At 33.5% G+C, this 20,682-nt stretch overlaps 2 protein-coding genes across 13 annotated transcripts in view; one reads left to right on the top strand and one right to left on the bottom strand.

Moving 5' to 3' along the window:
• Positions 1 to 6,480, top strand: part of PDSS1 (decaprenyl diphosphate synthase subunit 1) — a 42,170-nt gene extending 35,690 nt beyond the window's left edge. Inside the window, exons 10-11 of one of the 3 annotated variants that reach the window (XM_028507563.2) lie at positions 1,321 to 1,401; positions 6,056 to 6,480. In XM_028507563.2, coding sequence (XP_028363364.1) covers positions 1,321 to 1,401; positions 6,056 to 6,196 — 222 coding nt within the window. In that variant the 3' untranslated portion in view covers positions 6,197 to 6,480. Of the gene's footprint in view, positions 1 to 1,320; positions 1,402 to 6,055 lie in introns of those variants that run through there. The other 2 variants (XM_036023045.1, XR_004902546.1) reach the window with 2 other exon arrangements.
• A 121-nt stretch (positions 6,481 to 6,601) lies between these two features.
• ABI1 (abl interactor 1) overlaps positions 6,602 to 20,682 on the bottom strand; it is a 113,967-nt gene continuing 99,886 nt past the window's right edge. For 3 of the 10 annotated variants that reach the window (XM_028507552.2, XM_028507554.2, XM_028507555.2), the window contains 3 exons: positions 18,329 to 18,505; positions 11,181 to 11,366; positions 6,765 to 8,404 (listed from right to left, as the gene is read on the bottom strand). In XM_028507552.2, the coding sequence (XP_028363353.1) occupies positions 8,229 to 8,404; positions 11,181 to 11,366; positions 18,329 to 18,505 (539 nt within the window). In that variant the 3' untranslated portion in view covers positions 6,765 to 8,228. Of the gene's footprint in view, positions 8,405 to 11,180; positions 11,367 to 14,967; positions 15,055 to 18,328; positions 18,506 to 20,682 lie in introns of all 10 variants that reach the window. The other 7 variants (XM_028507551.2, XM_028507553.2, XM_028507550.2 and 4 more) reach the window with 4 other exon arrangements.

Below are 20,682 nucleotides of genomic sequence, written 5' to 3'. Positions count from 1 at the left end.
ACACATACTTTGCTCTGAAAGGAACATTCTTAATTCTTCATCTGCCATCGTCTGGTCGAGGTCTGTTTGTGTGTCTTATTTTTAGTTCTGGGATTACTAATGCCGTGCTGCTGGTTGCAGAATAACAACTCATTTCACCCATCAGGCTCGCCACTAGGGAAGAGCTGGCAACTGCTGTAAACACTGACATGTCCAAACCCAAACACATCACCTTACCCCATGCTGTTGGAGCTATCGGATTTGAAGTCCTATAGTTCAGCTCCTCCGTGACACAGATGAGGCGGCTAGGAACCAAGAGATCAAGGAACTCACTTAGCTGTGGCAGCACCAACATTGGAGCTCGCATCTAGAAAACGAAGTGACTTGGTGTCCTGGATTCCTAATTCTGGCAGCTGCAACAATTCCCCTACATTGTTGCTAAGTATCATAGAACAGATTTTTCTCATCAATGCCTTTTGTGCCTGTTTTTTTTCCTCTTATTACCATCAGTTAACTCTGTTCTTTATAATTTACTGCAGTAACCTGACTAGTATTTGTACCTCTCTCTCCTCTAATTCAATGGTTTTTGACCTTGGCTGCACAATAAAACATGTAGGAAGTTTTTAAAATCCTGATGCTGGTGCCAAACCCCAAGCCAACATAATCAGAGTCTTTGGGAGCAGATCCGAACAACTCTATTATAAACCCCCCCCCCCCCCCCAAGGATTCCAGTGTACAGTCGGGGTTGAGTACCACTGCTTTAGTCCAGTCCATTCCAGGAGCTGCTAAGGCAGAGCTCTGCTCATAATGCACGCTGCTCAGAAACCTCAATAGCTTTTAAGTCACTCAATTTAGTACTACAAGTAGAGTGCCTAATTGCCACCCTCATCCTCCGCCAGTGGTTCTCAGAATGACAGCAGACACCACCAGAATCAGCATCGTCTGGAAACTTGTTAGAAATGTAACCTCAGGCCCACCCCTACTGAATTAAAGATTTGGGGGAGAAGCCCAACAAGTCTGTAGTGACTGTGCAACTCAAAGTTCAAAAACCATAAAAAAAGTGAGGAGACTTTAGAGATGTACTTTGTTCCTTCTCTTTCCTACTCAGTACTGGACCAACGATAGAACAGAACATCATCACGAACCACTGCACCAGCCCAGTCACTGGGCATGGAAAATGGATGTCTTTCTTAGTTCTGATTCTTTTAATTACTGCTTAAATTACCATAATTTACTGCTCCCCTACATCATATGATCACCTTTTCTCCCCCTGTTGTTAATAGTACTAGACCACTTGATTCTGCCAGGAGCAATAAACAGATCTTCTTTCTTTGTGGTTAGTTCCCAGAAATGAATGCTATGATAATGAGACGGTTCAGTTTGCCAGGAGATGTGGACAGAGCTCGACAGTATGTACTACAGGTAAGAAAATATTATTTTAAAAAGAAAAAAGGCAACAGCAAGTACAATGTGGAAAAGTTCTTTTTCAACCAAGTAACAATAACATTAAATTCTAGATACAAGACCAAGATTTGACAAAAATTAAGAAGGAAAAAATTGTATAATTCAATTTTCTTCTAGAATTTTTCCTAATAATTCACGTTTCATTGGCCTTGGTAGGAATTAGACATTAACATATTTTGAAAGCTACCCAAGTGGTTCTAACACACAGTCAGGGTTGAGCCCCACTGGTTTGGAACCAGTCTTCCCACATCCATCAGTGCAGCACAACAATGCTCCCAGTCGAACAGACTTGCCTCCGCCCTGGTCCAAGCCCTCACCCTTGCTGCATAGATAGACTAGAACACCAATCTACTCAAAATTGGCCTTTTCCTACTCCATCCTATATAAGTGCCATAAAGGTCTAACTACAGAAACGTTAAGCCCTGGCCAGCCAGCTGAGTTGGTTGGAGCGTTGTCCCGTACACTGGAAAGGTCGCAGTTTCATTTTCCAGTCAAGGCATGTGCCTGGGTTGCACGTTCAATCCCTGTTTGGAGCATGTACAGGAGGCAACTTATCGATGCTTCTCTCTCACACTGATGCTTCTCCTTCTAAAATCAATAAACATACTTTTGCATGAGGAATAAAAAACTTAAAAAATTAAACCAACATAGGCAAACTAAACTATTTAGCCTTCAGAGCTATAAGCCTATTTCAAATATATTGACACATATCCTCAGAGCTTTTTGGTTGAAGCCAGATTTTTTAATATATTTTCAGTTTTGATAACTATCTTTTGAGAATGACCTGTTTGTAAGAATATCCCAATCTAAAGTCACTTGAAACCAATCAATATAGTTAATGAGATGGAGCGAGCAAACAATTTTTAGTAAGTAAATATGGTCTGAGATTTATAGTTAGTCCACTGCTTGAAAGAATTCCAAATAATTTACTTTTCAGATTTTTTTAAATTTCTAAAAAGCAGAAGCCCTCCAAGAATATAGTTCTCTTTTAACTCTATACTATTAAGCATTGTAACTTGCTATGGGTTACCACCTTTTTGGAGGGCACTTTGGGAGTACTAGTAAAAACCTCAACCTAAGCCCTGGCTGGGTGGCTCAGGTGGTTGGAGCTTCATCCTGTGTGCCAAAACGTTGTGGGTTCTATTCCTAGTTGCGGCATGTACGGGAGGCAGCCGATTGATGTTTCTCTCCCCATGTTCTTGTTGCCCTCTTCCTCTAAAATCAATGAAGCATGTATATCCTCAGGTAAAATTTTAAAAAAGAAAAAAACTCAGTATGAGAAGGGGCCGTAGCTGATAAAGAAGTTGCTGTGCCCGGGAGAGGTTATGGCTTCAGAAGTAATAGTACATACTGAAGGCAAAAAAGAGAAGTGGGACTGAAGGGAGAAATTAATTGTAGCTCTTATGCAAAACACTAAAGTCCAGCAAGCCTAGACATAAATGCACTTAGAAAACCCACAGAATGTCTCTAAACAAATTCTCCAAAGATCTCAGTTCTAGCTCCCTTTCCACTCATAGAGCCTCCTAATCGCTATTTCCTCATTAAATATGAATGGACAAGTAAGATTTATTTAGTAGGATTACTAAATAGTTGATTAAAGTTTGCTGAATAAAAAGAGAAAAAGATGAACAGAAATAAAGAGGAAAACTATTAATTCAGGGGATTCAAAAATAATTGCACTCATAAAACAAGAACAGGATATTACCCTTAAACAATGAAAAGGAACAAACTCTCAAATTTCAAATGACTGGAAAACTAACTCCTAAGAGTTAGAACATGGAATTGAAGAAATCTTCCAAAATATAAACATCAGGGGAAGATAATGAGAAGAAGCTCCTAAGACCATCAGTAAAATCATGTAACAAAACCAGAAGGCAGTAAGCAAGGGCTTCCAAGTGATGAGAAAATATTTTAAACCTATAATTCTATATCCAGTCCAATAACTCTGAAAGCAAAAGTCACTATCACACTTAAGAACTAAAACACTGGCTTCCAATACACATTTTCTGGATAAATTATTTATGGATGTATTTCAGCAAAAGAATGAAAACACCAAGAAAGAGGAAGATGTAGGTACTAAAACCAAGAATTCAATTAAAAACTCATCCTGCAATGGCAGTTGTAAAAGAGCTAAAAACAAGTATAAGCAACAAATGGAATGATTAAGGCATTAGAAATGTTAGGAATCAGGAGCACCTTTTTTTCCAAAGAGGAAGAAAAGGAGGCAATTACATTCAGAAATAGGCTTCTGTAGAACAGTAAGGCACAGCAAACTAAAATGCACTGTATTTTGTATAAGTTGGTAGAGTATAGAAAATCAGAGGCCTTTCAACATGTTAGGAATATTCTACTTTCAATGACACAGGTATTGTGAACTTGGAATTATGGAGAAAGAAATAAAGTTATTGATTATATAGTAAACATTTTTACATTATGGAAAATGATACTTTATTAGTGTTCAGCTTTTAGAAAGAACCAACATAAAAACATGATTACAGACTCGAATGCAAACCTAACTATGGTGTTATGGTACAGTTCAAAGCAAAAAGAGAGAGACTTCTAGCCAAGATGGAGGTATAGTTAGATACACTTTGTCTCCTCACACAACCAAATGAAGGACAACAACAAATTTAAAAACAAAAAAATAAGCAGAACGGCCAGAAAATCCAACTGTATGGAACTCCAACAACCAAGGAGTTAGAAAAGAAACATTCATCCAGACTAGTAGGAGGGGCAGAGATGGGCAGCTGGGCTGGAGAGTACTCTCATCTAGGTGGTAACTGGCGGACTGGGCAGTTCCACATTTGCCTGAGGATAAACTGGGAGGAACAACAGGGAAGCAATACAGACTATGCAACCCGGAGTTCCAGTGCAGGGAAATAAAGCCACAAAACCTCTGACTGAAAAAAGCCTGTGGGGGTTGAAGAGGCAGGAGAGTCTGTTAGAGAGAGCCACAGGGTCCTAGAATGTACACAAACCCACCCACCTGGGAATCAGCACCAGAAGGGCCCAATTTGCTTGTGGGTAGCAGAGGAAGTGACTGAAAGTGGACCAGGAGCTCAGCAAGTGGCATTGTTCCTTCCCAGAAACCCCCAGCATATAGTGCCACAACACAGCATGCGGGTTCCCTAGCCTTGACAAATACCTAAGGCTCCGCCCCTTACTAGGTAACAGACACACTGAGACAAAAATATATGTCCCCAATGAAAGAACAGATCAAAGCTCCAGAAAAAATATAGCTAAGTGATGAACAGATAGCCAACCTATCAGATACACAGTTCAAAACACTGGTAATCAGGATGCTACAGAAATGGTTGAGTATGGTTGCAAAATAGGAACAGATTCACAGAAATAGAGATCACATGGAAGGTTATCGGTGAAGAGAGGGAAGAGGATGAGAGGAGAAAAAGGTACAGGGAATAAGAAGCATAAATGGTAGGTACAAAATAGACCAGGGAAGGTAAGGAATAGTATGAGAAATGGATAAGCCAAAGAACTTACATGTACGGCCCATGGACCTTATATGAACTAAGGTGGAATGTTGGTGGGAGTGGGGTACAGGATGGAGGGGAATAAAAGAGAGAAAAAATGTGACAACTGTAATAGCATAATCAATACATTTTTTTAAACAAAAAGAACAGAAGCACTGGTTTCCTCATCTCAAAGTCAGAAGATGATGCTACATGATGGGAAATGTAATCAATAGAAGATCTAAAGGCAGCAATACAGTTGTTCATGTGGAAATAATATAATAATACAATAATTAATAAATAATGTAAGAATAAACTGGCATACACACAACTATAAACCGACTTTTGCCCTACACTGTATAATCAAATTTGGATCATAGGAGAAAGGCAATAGATAGTAACTAAAATCGGCAATTAAGAAATAAAAACCAATGTGTAAAAGCTGGTACCTTTGGAAAAAGAGAACTGTTGATTTTCACCATCAGCTCTTATGTACATTTTTGTTATGTACATTTTTTTAACTTTAGATATTTCTCATTTAAAAATTTATTGTATATGGAAGGAGATCTGACTTGGGGTGGTGGTGAACACACAATACAGTATATAGACAATGTGTTGTAAAACTGTGCACCTAAAACCCATATAATTTTGTTAACTAACAAGTATCACACCAATAAACTGAAAAAGGGAAAAGTTATTATTAGATATTTTATATGAGTAGAACTTTAAAAAAATAAGTTAAAAATAGATTGCTACTTACAGGAACAATTATAAAGAACACCTGGACTCCCCCTGGCTGGAGTAGCTCAGTGGATTGAGCGCGGGCTGGGAACCGCAGTGTCCCAGGTTCGATTCCCATCCAGGGTACATTCCTGGGTTGCAGGCCATAACCCCCAGCAACCGCACATTGATGTCTGTCTGTCTGTCTCTCTCTCTCTCTCTCTAAAAATTTGTTTTAGTTTGAGAAAAGGGCCTCAAAGAAGTAGGCAGAGGATGCTAGAACTATGAGTTGAAGAGAAAACTTTAGAAAGAGTTGGGCTATTAACTAATCTAACCTCAAAAATAGGTTTTAATTCACTGTAATGAATTTAAGAGTTGATCCAGTAAGTAAAATGCATCTGTTCTGTTTCTGTATCTCATAGAGTGATGGTGTGCAACAGACAACCTACCTCGCCCAGCGGTACTGCCACGAAGCAATAAGAGAGATCAGTAAACTTCGACCATCCCCAGAAAGAGATGCCCTCATACAACTCTCAGAAACTGTACTCACAAGAGATAAATGACAAGGCTTTCTGTTATTTCTGGCAGCTATTTTACCAGACTGTGCCTAAAGAATTTTGTGGAATATACTTTGCTTCATGTGCAGATAACCAAAAAATCATTTTTAAAAGTCATTTCAACCTTAATGATGGGCATTTCTTTTTTTGTCAGTTTTTCAGAAAAGTTTTAAAATAATTAAATCATTTGAAACTGTCATTCTAGTCCTATGAATTCTAATTGAAGTATCTCAATGGTTATATGTGGTATTGTTTACACTGTTAATATTCACATGTAAAGCCATTACACAAATAAATAATCAATGTTAAAATTCAAATGGTTTATCTTGTTTCACCATAGGAGTAAATGTCAAAGAACTGTGAGGTCTACATTTTAATCAGAATTAGATTTTAACAGTATCCAAACCTTCATATTGGAGAATGGTTTATTATAAAAGACTGTACATAAAATTTAGATGAGTTATATACAAAACTGAAAAAAATGAAATGAAAACAGTAGCTTAGCTGATCACTAAGGATATGAAATCATGTTTAAAATTAACAAGGCAAAATGCATATGCAGCAGTCACACTGATTTGATAGCAATGGTCTTTAATTCTCAGAAACAAATGTTTTGCACTAATCTTACCATTTACTATACTCTTATAGGTCTGTAACACCCAGTACATAACTGTAATTTGAAATCCAAACAATTGCTCAATACACAGAAACCCACACTTGAGTGCTCTACGTTAATATCCTAAGCAATACAGATTTATACACAAAAGAAAATATCCCTCTAAACCTCCCTGAAATTAAGAGACACAGAAAGTGCATGTGTTTCATTCCAATTAAGACAATACAAATCTGTTGGTCATGTATATCACTGTTCACTGGTTAATATATGACCCACCTTTTCCCCAATTATTTAAAAAAATTTTATGTTGCTAGTGCCAGGAATAGATTAAATAGTGCCTATTCAAAAATCAATTGCATCCACTTCTGCAAAACAGTATGTAAAAGATACTTATAATCTCCCTTCACTGAACAGCAGCCCACTGGAAAACTGAAGAACTGACTGATAAGAGCAATCCTTAAGAATTTACCTACAGAATGTGTATACTTTTATACATTTTCTTAGTTCTGAAAAGTTACTTTAGAAAAGCAATTAAAAGTAGATTTACTTGTAAATAACCACCTCAGATTTTAAATCTGCAAAAATCAGTCACATTTGATGTTGGGACAGGTTAAGGCTAAAATTTTTTTTCCAAGTTTATATATTGAGAAAATAGAACCATAATTCTGCAATAAATCAGTATCTTTTATTTATTTTTCTTAAAAGTAAATCAATGAAAGAAAGGACAAAAACCTTTGGTTCACTTATGTATTTATGAATGGAAAAAATTTATAATGCAAATTCACTCATTAAAAAACTCAGGTACAAATGACATTACAGGTAACCCTTTTTTTTGTTTGTTTTGTTTCACATGGAAACCTTAGGGACTCGATTCATTTCAAGATATCTAAGTACGAGTACTCCAAGAAAATATTACACAAATCGGAAGCATCTTGGATTTTTAAAGTATATTTCAATACATAAATTTGTATGCATGCTTTGAACAAATATAGTTATATTTCAAGAATGAGGAGTCTAAACAAAATATATGACCAGCACCAGCATTTAAGTTTCTGATTTTAATATTAGTCTGACATAGCATTAGTAACCATGCTGCACTGAAACATGTAATGGTACAATCTGAATCACGAATTGTTAAATATTATACCCCACATCCCCAGAATATTTAAGCTGGTCATAAAGTTAACATTGTGTAAGTAAATATATAAGCATAATCAGTTGTGGACAGCATCTTGTATAAATTGCTGTTTAGCAATACACAAATTGCCTCAAAAGATTTATGCTTACAGGTAGACATTCAATTATACCAATAAAACAGCATGTTCTGAAAATATGGGCACATTTTAAAACAATCTTGTTAACCATTAATAGTCCCACATTATGACTGAGTAATAATAAGTATCTACTTTAAAAGCAAAAAAATTAATCAGTATAGTGCATGATTGATTCAACATAGTTCCCAGGGAACAGACCAGTCACTCGATTGCAGACTCCTTCATACCAGCCATCATCATTCTTCTTTATTACATAAATGATTGCACCCTCCATGAATGATAGCTCATCATCCTTATCTTTTGTATAATCATATATTGCCACAACTATGGAGAAAAAGAGTTGAAATAAGTGAGTACACTATATCCAACATTTAATTGCATTTTAAAATGTAATGCCAATTAAATCTATAGTATAACAAAACCAACTATTTTTATGAATAATCTTAACTCTTACATATACACATATAGGTAGACGAGTGACCAACCACGTAAGCTAGAGAAATCAATAGTTCTCTACCAACCTATTTAGGGAAGATCTCTGGATTTTAGGATTTATTAAATAGTTCAATTATTTTGTCCAAATATCTACTAAGTGCCAACCATGTGCAGAACATCATTTTTCAAAATAACTATCGGGCAAAGCTGATTGGCCAATTAGTAAACCAGCTATCTAATTGAAAATACACATATCTGGAGATAAACATCATGTACTCCCGCAAGAAAAAATATTCATGTAATATGGGGTTATATTTAGAATTATGTTATAGAGTATTTATATACTTTAAAGGTCAGCAGGAGAAAAAAACTAAGACTTAACTATTGCAGTTCTTTAGTTATCTGTGATTATTTTGAACTTAAAATATTCACTTTCTTTGCAGTGTTGTAGAAAGAAAAGACATCGAAAAATTACTAGTTTTCTAAACTACTAGTTCATGAACCTATCCCTTCATCCTGCCTTTATAGCATAAGAATTGTGAAATTATATGTACTTTTCTAGTAAATGTGAAATGGTATGTGATACAGATTTTTTTCATTGATTTGCTTCGTGTAGTTTTTCTTACAACAGAGTTCTTAAGACATTTAAAATGTTCTGGAACTTTTCCCCTACGAAAGGTGGCTATTCCCCATAATTATTCTGAATTAGGGAATTATAATAAGAAGAGACCTAAAATACTAACTGATAGCATCATTTGATAAATTAAAATAGGCAGTCTTTTTTCCCCTTTATAAAATGCTGTATTAAGTAAACTCAACAAGCCCACTCCCCTCCATTTTAATGCTGCAGCAGCAGGATCATAGTACTGTTATTTTAAGATCAATGACATGTAAAATCATCTTAAAAACCATAAAACATAAATAATATTAAATTATTATCCTATTATTTTTGTCAAAAAAAAACACAAGAAAACTGATTGCTAGATATAGTAAGGAAAATAATATAATAATTAAAAGTCAACTATTAATTATTAATTTGTCAATATACTTGTTACTTTTGGTTTAACATTGATAACATTGATTTCTTTGTACTCAGAGTCACAGTGAGTTAATTTTGAGTATTACAGACTTTTAAACTAATCGTGACAAAGGCCTGACACCCTCAAAGTCATTCAGCAGAATAAAAATTTTATTTCCCCTTGTTCTTATTTCCACTTACACAGGGGCTGGTAAACATACCAAGCTCAATTAATAATGTTTCGATTTTCCAAGTCCCCTTTGTAAATGAAACCTCCCCTCCCCCAATGCACATATTCTCTCAGTAACTCTTACTGTTGAGCACTTGACCATTAGTAATTTGATGTCCATTTTCCTCTCCAGGATCCTAATTCATACATGTATAATCCTACTAAATATCAGCTTTTTGGTTTAGAATAGGGGTCTGCAAACAATGGCCCATGGCCAAATTCCAATCACTCCCTTTTGTGTAAATAAAGTTTTACTGGAATACAGCCACATCCACTCACTTGTTATTGTCTATGGCTGATTTTGTGCTATAACAGTGGCATGGAGCAGTTATGAAAAGAGACTACGTGGCTGGCAAAGTTTTAAACATTTCATTTTGCAATATATACAAATATTGAACCATTAGGTTGTACACCTGAGACTAATATAATGTTATGTCAATTGTATCTCAATTTTTTAAAAGCATTTACCTAGTCATTCCCCTCCCTGCCCCCAAAATTGTGATGATCCCTCATTTTAAGACTCATCATTTCAAACTGGGAAGGTGTTTTTTATTCATCCTGAGTTACCAACTGTAAAAGTAAACAGTACATTTACTTTTACCTATGTATTCAAAACTTGGGCAGGAGAGAACAGGACAAGTCTCAAAGGTTACCGCTACTTGCTTAATTAAGGTCAGTTAATCCAATATAGCCAATGGAAGGGAATAGATTTCAAATGCAATCAAATGTGATCACCTAAATTATAAGCATCTTTCAGAACTCTATATATACAAATACAGATTTTTAAATAGCACATAATTGCATGAAAAAGAGCAAACTCTAAAAACAGGATTTGTTTCCCACCCACTATTTCTTAATAAATAATTATAGTGATTGTCAGGCAAGTTAGGTCTATTTGGACATTAGAATTATACATATATGTAACTTCATGAAATAAAGTTCTAGTGATTATTTTCTCTTTTTTTATAAGATCAACTAACTGAAAACCTTAAGTGAGACTTTTCTCATGATAATCCCAAACAATTTTAAAATACTTAGCTATGAAAGGTTTCTATTTTTATTATAAGAGCTTAGAAATTTTGTTTTAAATCTTTACTAATTACATGATGAGTAATATGGTTTCATTCCTTTTTTGTGTCTTAGTTGTTTCATCTATAAAATGCAGACAGGCAAGTTAACCTCCAGCTGGAAGCACTGTCATTTGAAAAAGCATATCTAACATTATATTTTTCATTTAAAATATAAAGAATGTTCTCTTTACACTGAAAATTTATAGGAAACAAGGTTTAACTAAACCATCTTGACTAGTAAAATCATTCAAAAGGTTGAGAAACATTAGATTAGACGTTCTTTATAGCTCTAAATTCTATAATTAGGTTATTTTCCTTTACGCTAATTCAAAGATAATTGCACCTTACCTTTCTCAATATAATTCTTGGGGGCCCAAGCAGGATCCCCATCTGCATATGGATCATTATACTGAACTACTGCAGCCTCCTCATCTTCATAATCCACAGGAGGTGGTGGTGGTGGAGGTGGAGAGTCATCAAACATGGGAATGTCATCTGGTGGAGGTGGTGGTGGTGGAGTTGGACTATCAGCAACTAAAAAATTTCAAATAATTAATATGAATCAGGAACTAGACTAAATGGAAATTCATAAATTAAAAGAATTTAAGAAAGCTCTAATTCATATACAGCATGCACTATAATAAACCATGCAATGATTAGAAATAAAAGCTTGGTATGTTAAAGCTTCCACTACTCTTAAAAATAATTTCCTGTAATAAAATGAGCTAAAAATGAAAGTATTAGGAAGTACTACAAAATAACAAATGCAGGAGGTTAGGAAAGAGTATCTCTTTTTTTAAGAATTATAGGAGTAAAGAAGTTTCCTTATTCCAAGACTCAGGTCAGGATAAATGTCACTCTTTAGTTAGCCTAGCTCCTTAAATAAGCCTTATGTCACTTTTCTCATTTGGGTAACAATAAACATTATCAATAACATTACAATGAATAGTTTTATAACCATTCATTGTATATATTCATGTCCTTGACTTCAGCTTTTAATATCTGTAATTCCCCAGAAATAGGTGTCCAGTGGGTAGATATTTAATTTTATTTGTTTTAATGGAGAAAAAAAAAGTTGGTGGCATTAGGTCTGCTTCTATGTATAGGTTTTCTATTCTTCTCTGTAAATTTTCATATGAGAAAATTAAGTTAAAAATTCCAAACTAGTAGAAAATCTCAATGAGTATTTAAAAAAATGGTTGTATTCATAATAAACATTTATAATGTAGATAGCAGGTTAAGATTTTTGCCTTATTGCTAGTAAAATATAAGCACAAGATGAGAGGAAGGCTATATCCTAAAGATCCATTCTGAGAATACATCCACAACAAAGATTTTAAAAATAAAGTATTGTGGTAAGGTAATTAAAACAAACAAATACACATAAAGTAACTTATATCATGCAAAAATAAAAACAACTCATACCTCCAATTCTAGATGGTTATGGGATGTGTCTGTGTGTGATTTAAATAATCAAAAGTGTAAATGGCTAGAACTCTGTCACTGAGCTATTTTGACACCAGGCAACAAATGCTCCCAACACTAAGGAATTCAAAACTGGTACACAATTAATTCTTAATTTAAAGACATATGAAAGTGTTTGATACAAATTAACATGAGAATTACATGTATCTTCAGGGAAGAAGTTTAGAATACTAACTCAAATGCCAATTTCTAAGGCTATTTATATGATCAAAAGAAGCAGTCATTATCTATTGTGTAATACAGGTTTTAAAGTTTACCCTATTTAGAATAATGTGCTGAGAATATAACCAAGAAATCAAGATTTAGAACATTTGCAGATGATGGCCCTATTTCCACTTCAACTCTGTGAATTTCTACTTTACCCTGTTGAAGAATGCAAAGGGCTATTAGAAAACAAGTCCTGTGCGGCAATGTTCATTCTGATAGACTTACAAATTATTCTTCTATTGAATGTTTTATTTTTGCCCATTAATAACCCTTAAAGCTTTCCATTATTATTGAGAGGAGAAGAAAATGGGTACAAATCTATGCTGACATCAAAGAGCCACAGCTTATGTTCTTAATTTGGATTAATGTATAAATTATGGTTTGCCTTAAATCCGTAAATTGCATTTACTCTTGATTTATGCATAACTTACTAGTTTAATGTTTTCACTCAATTATCTTTCTGTCCAACTACCATGAATCTACACTGGCTTATCTTCAAACTATATATACACATAGGGGCAGGAGCCTGGTCAATCCAGTTATCTATGCATAATACTTTACCTAGCACCCTGTGTTAGTTCAAAAATGCTTTCTGATAGCAATCCTAAACATATCTTAAACTGAAACATATTTATTAGTAGGTTAACTGCTACATACATTCATTATCACCAACTTTGAGTTGATGGAACTCAATACTTAATATTTAAGTATTATTTAAGAGAACTAAATATTTAAGAGAACACAAAATAATTTCTATTTTATATAACATTTAAGATATTGATGATACTCAGTTTCTCACCAACCTTCCTAACATGCTTTCAAAGAAGATAGATGGCAAATAAAGTTGGACATTCTGCAGCACAAAAAGAATAACTGACTGGCTCAAGTTCATCTGTTTGATGAAAGGAACTAAACTAGTACCATGTGCCTCATTAGCAAAAACCAGGCATGTCTAGAATGTACATTTAACTCTTGAATTTCTATTTAAAGTTACCAAAAAGCTTGTCAATAAGCTCTGGACCCACTAAATGGTTGCACATTATGATTAGTTTTAAATAGTTTCTAAAAAATTCGTGGCTGTAAGGCAGTTCAAAAGGTTTAACTGATTTAGGTTTTAAACTCTTGCAGATTTAAAGACCAACAATTTACCCTTATTCACTTAGTTTTAAAAATAAGATTCACTTATTTTTGTTATTTAAACACAGAGTTTTCAAACAAATTTCAAGGTTGGTTTACACTAGAAAACTTCAATATTTTGAAACTACAATGTTTATAAAAAGTCCATTAAATTATATATTTCTTTCAGGTAGGTACTTTGTCTTAGACTATGTGTATTACTCCCAAAAGAACAGCACGTAATGCTAAATTAACAAATATTTAACTGGAAGAAGGGAGGAAATAGTTCGTACAACACAAGGTCAGCAAAAGCTGAACAATAGAATTTGCTACAATGTATTCTCCTCAAAGATCAGGTGGGTTACATATTTGTTCAAACCATTCTGAGATTTATTTGGATAGTCCTGGTCCCAAATAAAGTAAATTACTACTAGACCATCTTACCTTACTATCTTAATCTCAAAAGCTATTTCGGCATAATAAAATTTTGTAATAGTAGTATTCTTCATTTTGCCAAATTAATATTCACTATGATCATATAACTAGGAATATACATCTTCCAGAACCTCAAAGTAATCAGACAACAATATAAACTCTGTATCCTAATTAAGTTTGTATATTTAAAATAACTTTCAAAACTCTGACTTTCCTTCAGAGAAGTCCTTAAAAAGATGACAGATTTGCATGCACCTACATGTAGCTAGCCACAACATGACGAGGGCTCTATAATGACCATCACTTATATAGATAGAGAACATGATATAATTTATTTATTCTTGCAGGTTCATTCTTATTTTAACAATGAATCTTTATATAGGTTAAAAACTATTCATGTATCAAAATCTGAGGCCACAAACCTTTTCTAAAAATTTTTTGTAACTAAATTAAAAAAAAAACCCTGTCCCAATTACATAATAAAATTAACTTCACAGTGTAGCAATCTATATCTTGATGAATTTGGGGGAAAACTAAACACAAAACGTTTTCTTTCTAATACCCCTAATAATTATTGAAAGCTAGTAGTTTCAATACAACTTAAATTTTTGTGTTCGATTATCCTTTCCTTAAGAGTCTGCAAAGATCAGATTTCACATTTTAGATCATGTAAATTACCTAAAGTTACAGTTTGGAAATTTATATAGGTCAGTAATCATGCACAAGAGAAAAAACTGAAGACCGTGCTCTTCAGTTTCAATAACATATCTGCACCTGCTTTCAAGGTAAGATTAGCTTCTCAACAAGAGTAAGGAAAATGATGACTCATCAGCCATGCATGCTATAAGGAGAGAACCTCTACCCTTTGATAGGTAAGTTTTTCCAAACTTACTGTTTTCCTGCACCCTGGCCACGAAGCCTGTGAGAGGTATCTGTGGAGTCAACTGAGGCATAGGGGGAGGAGGTGGAGCAATAGAAACTGATAGCAACAACACAGTATGGGGAAGTAAAACAGATAAAGGAAAGAAAAAGAAACAAACAAAAAGCAGAAGTCAGTTACAAGGACCACAAACATAAGTATGCAAAGAACAGTCTGCAACTGAAACAAAACAAAAACAAAACAGAAACCTGCAGACACTTCAAGTTCATTACACACAAGAAAATCTAAAGCTAGTTGTCCTTATTAGCCAATTGGTTAATTTTATTAAAAAAAAAACAATAATTTAATCCTAATGTTTTATTGGTTGGGGAAGATTTAAGTTTACCCCCTCACATTCACTTTCATGCAATGGAAATTTCAAATTCTAAAGCTTAAAAAAGTTAACAGTGAAATACTGATAGAGATTTCTGTGATACCGTATCTTTGCCATATTTCTATAACCTAACAGGTTGGTCTACCATTACGGTAATGTTATAAATTAGAACCCAAATAAATATTGGTAAAACAAATATGTTATGAAATAGCTATTTGTCCCATATAAATAATTACATTATCACAGGTTTCCTTTAAGAACGGTTCTTAGTTTACATATATATACACACACAGATCACACACATACATGAAAATTTACATATAGCTCTCCAGGAAAAACCCTTGTTTGTAAAACAAGGTTATTACTCTTTAAATTGAGAATTTTAAAGAGAGCACTCCTAATTTTACTAGGGAATAGGAGTGCTCCACATACCATGTTAGTTGTTTGTGAGTTTTAGGGAGTAAGATATCTCAAAAGTTACCTTCTTTCTTTTTATCACTGTTCTGGTAAAGGAAACCTGATTTAACAATAGTTTAAAATATGTAATTACCTGCATTTAAGTAATTTCTAAAAAACCACTGAGTAGCTAGAAACATATCCCAAGTTCTTTGTGGAGAGGACATAATTTATACCAAATAAATACCAAATGCTCATGTGCACAACAAATGTATTTAAAAAACTGTTAATAAACTAAAAGTAAATATACAAGCTTACCACTTGGTCTCATTTTAACAAGACAGTAATTTCCAAAAACTGCTCAAAAGAGTCAATAGGAATGGATCACAAAATTCTGTTTACTGGTAATCACACCAAGTTAACAGCACTAAACTGACAGAGAAACACAATTTACTGGTTCCCAAGATTGGTGTAATTGAAGGGTTGCTTCAATTAATCTAATTTTAAAATTTTGTTGGTAAGCATAAAAATTTGAAGAGGTTCAGTGTTCAAAAACTCAATAACTTAAAGGAATTAATTCATTGTATGTCTAAAAACAGCATTCAATTCACTGTAACACTGATCCTTGTTCATTCTGATACTTTATATATAGAAGGCTCTCTGATGAATAAAATGCTACAGTTTTTAATTTTAAAAAACTCCCACAAACATGAAAAAAAATTTCTAGAAACACCCCTTAGTAACTAGCCATGCTGGTTAGTAAGTAAAGAAAAAAATAAAGCTTTGCTGTAAAGATACTAATCTTTATCACCACCACATTTAGACAGAAAAGGAAATATGCACATCAAAACACTAAAAACATTTACATCTACTATTATAACACCAACAGTAACTCAGATTGAAGGATAATTCATTTGACAACATGTAATAGTATATTTAAAAATCTGAAACTAAACTTGCTTTACAATATCCAAAAGACAGACATTCAGTAATGAAAATGTCTTGTCTATGAATAAGCAATCCACCCAGGTACTGTTCAAATATAATTACACAATCATGGATTAGGTGAAGAGTCACCAAAAATCCTATTTACAGAGTAAATTAAATGTCCAAGTGAGGGGAAGAAAAAAATAAACATAAAGATGGGATCTAAAAATGCAGCATAATATGAAAAAAAGTTCATAAAACTAATAATCAGGTAATCTGTGGAATAATAAGACCCTAGCTACCTTTCACTACCAAAGGAGACCAGGGAAAATGTAAGGTAAAATTCTAACTGGTAAAGTTTGTTTGGATGAACCATTTTAGTCTAGAAAAGGGTTGTATAATTTTGGGGATTATTTGTGAATTCTAACATTTCTGCTAAAGTGGTTTTCAAGTCTTAGGAGGTTTTTCTTTTTTGCCACAATACAATTAATCTTTAACTCTAAAATTTAAACAAAAAAAACAAATAAGGTAACTCCCCCCCCACTCTGCTTTAAAATACATGTTTAGAACATGTATTATAAATGAAAAGAACTTAAACCAACTTCCTATTTAAACATCAAGTATTCAGGGCTTTTCTTTTTCTTTTAATACTTTATTTTTAAATTATAATTAATATGCGGTATTATATTAGTTTTAGGTTTACAACCCCATGATAACTTACAAAGTGGTCACCCTGATAAATCTAGTACCTATCTGACACCTTATACAGTTATTACAATTATTATTGACTGCATTCCCTATGCTGTACTATTTTACATCCGCATGACTATTCTGTAACTACCAATTTTATACAGTGATTCTAAAGTCAACTAATAAAACATGCATCCCTAGAAAGTAGCCACAAAAGCTCTGTGAGGAAAGTGTGTTTCATTCTAGTCCCAGTGATCACCCTCCAAGCCAGCAACAAACACTGGAAAATGGACTGATTTCAGATCTGTTTATCTGTTGTTGCTTTTTGGGTTAAGCATCCTGATATGGAAAGTGAAACGAATGACTACCACAAGCAATTCAAATTTCCAAACATTATATGCCCAAACTATTTTCTAATCTTAATACCTTTAAACATCAGTTGCAGTTAGTGTTGAGATGTGCAATTTGAGGTGAACGAGAAGAAATCAAAAGAAAATCCTCCCCACTGTTATAATTATTCAGAGACAAAATAAACAAACACCACTAATTTTTTTAATGATTCTGAACTCAGTATAGGTTAACAAGCTTAAAAGTGATAGCCAGCAATTTTATGTTTAAGAAAAACATTCAAGGTGTTTAAAATTTTACTGTTATTGAACAGCCTCAAATATGCCAATAAAAATAAATTCAGTTTAATTAATTGCAGTGTTTTTCTTTTCTAGTTCTATCTAGAATAAAAAATACATTAAAGCATTACTGTAGTTAAAGTTCAGTATACAAGTACCCTAAGCTTGAATTATTTGAGAGAAAGTGATAAGCAATTACTTTTAATACGGTATGATTCAAGACACAACTTCTTTAAAGCAAAAATAAATATCAAAATAGCACGGTTTCAATTGTTGTCTATCACTGGCGAAAATAAGTTTCCAATAATTTCCTTCAAAAGGAGCTCCACTGATGCTGTATGCCTGCAAAGCACAAGCTTACTTGAATTCTGAGAATAAAGTGGACCTCCATTAACATGAGGCTGAGCAGAAAATTGAGCAGTCACAGAGGGAGTTCGTCTGTATCCACCAGAAGATGTCGAGGAAGTGGTAGAGTTGTGCCGAGAAATCTGCCTGGTCATTGTGCCATACTGGGAACCAGGAGCTGAGCCCGGGGCCGCTGAAAAGCATTAGTCAAAGGCAACCAACAAAGAATTTGAGCATAGTATTATCACCTCCAACAGCAGAACGAAGAGAGGGGGACTCTCAGTAAGAAATATTTATTATTTTTAAAGCCCACAGCACAAAACAAAGAGAAAAGTAAAGGAAAAATACAAATATCTCTATCTCTGAAATTACAAACAGAAGGAAAAACAGATACTTTTGGAAAGCTGCAAAAGTAACATTCTGAAGCCTTTTAATTTAACATAATCCCAAGTACTTTGCTAATATTATACATAAGTTTTTCTGTATCACTTTAGGACCCATAGCTTTTATACGTAAACTATGTCTCTCCAAAAGACAGTCTAAAGTAATAAGCATCAGCTTTTAAATGTGAATATATTAATATGTGGTTTACAAACTTCTTCCTTTCCATTGCCAAATCTTCAGATGCACAGCATAAGAATCTATCCAGCCCTGGCCAGGTGGCTCAGTTAGTTGGGGCACCATCCCACACACCAAAAGGTTGTGGGTTCGACTCCCAGTCAGGGAATATACCTAGGTTGCAGGCTCAATCCTCGGAGCACATACAGGAGGCAACCAATTGATGTTTCTCTCTCTCCCTCTCTCTCTACAATTAATAAACATATCTTAGGGTGAGGATTAAAAAAAAACACTATCCAGGCAAATCCAGGTTAAATTATAAATTTCAAACATCTAAGCATATTTTCCACATATTGTACTATATTTATTTGAATGTTTACTGTACTAGCAGTTATCAATACATATTATAGTAGAATCATTTTTAAGTACAACTTCTAGTTTCAAAGCTCTTACATATAATGTCTGATTTCTTGTGTATCTCCAAGCCTTAAGAATAGCATATACTTTTCCATATCACTTAAATTTCTGTACTAACAAAACTGGAAAAAATTTTAGATTCTGTAAAATATGGACATTTTAAGGCAGCTTTGTGGGGAAAAATCCATTCTCTTTCTCCATGTGTTAAGGCTTTCTTTCCATACTATACTCAAAGCAATCTTTTTTAAAAAATTATCACGCATAAATTGTCTAAAGTATTAACAACGCTTAAAATTTTATTCACTGTCATCTTCACCAACATTTCAGAAGTTTAATACCAAAAAGGTTAATATAGTTCAAAGCCTCTAAAGTTAACTATGCTTTCCAAAGGTTACTTTGGGATTAATAGTATCATCTACGCCCAATTCAAGCATCTAACAATGACTAAGTAAAAAGACAGCATCCTAGTTTATTTTCATTCAGTTGTCTAATTTAACCTCCCCTAGAGGTCATAAAAGTTATTAGATAAAACCATACAGCAGAGGTTGTTCATTAAAAGAAGTACTAATATTTAACATTTTGGAGCTCCCAAGCCATAGGCAGTCACTATTTGAATCATCCACATGCTTATTTTCTAAATAGAAACACATTTTTAAAATAATAGTCTATTCAAAAAGTTTTCATGAGTAACTGTGGACAGCTAGATTTTCTAGAAAGCTAAAGAAGTAACCCTACAACCATTTTAAATACAAATCTCTCTAAAATAATTTTTATATATTTCTATGACCTGTATAAAAAGTATATAAAATCCAAATTATTCTTCTTGGTGATTTAAAAATCCAAAATCAACTATTCAGCAATTCCAAGTTATGTCTATTTTGGAATTTATTTTAATATTTTTATAAAATAACAATAATTTGTTATTTTGTAACATAATAATATGTATGCATATGGTTATATGCTAATATATAATTATATGTAATGATTGCATATAATTTACTTATGTAAATACATATAACTTTTTAAAAATAAGATAAATTTCCTGCTGCAAGAAATAAAATATTACCAGTATCATTGAAGTTTCCTGTAAGCCCCTTTCTGGATCCCAAACTCCAAAAGATAAGTGTTAAACATTCTTTCTTTACTATATATAGCTTTTAAAAAAAATCACATATATATATAATCTTAAATACAGAGATTTTGCAAATTTATAAATTTTCATAATAAAATGATTGTGTTTTGTTAGCTTCCTATTTCTTTTGATATTACTTTTTTAAAGATTCATCCATGTTCATAAGTATATCAACATATCATTCATTTTTATTGCTATGTTTACATATAAACATATCACAATTTATTTATCCATTCTATTAATCACACATTTTGGTTACATCC

The sequence above is a fragment of the Phyllostomus discolor genome, chromosome 1, assembly GCF_004126475.2.
Source record: "Phyllostomus discolor isolate MPI-MPIP mPhyDis1 chromosome 1, mPhyDis1.pri.v3, whole genome shotgun sequence".
Classification (NCBI taxonomy): Eukaryota; Metazoa; Chordata; class Mammalia; order Chiroptera; family Phyllostomidae; genus Phyllostomus; species Phyllostomus discolor.
The sequence above is the reverse complement of the archived record's forward strand: the minus strand, read 5'-3'. Positions and strand labels throughout refer to the sequence as shown.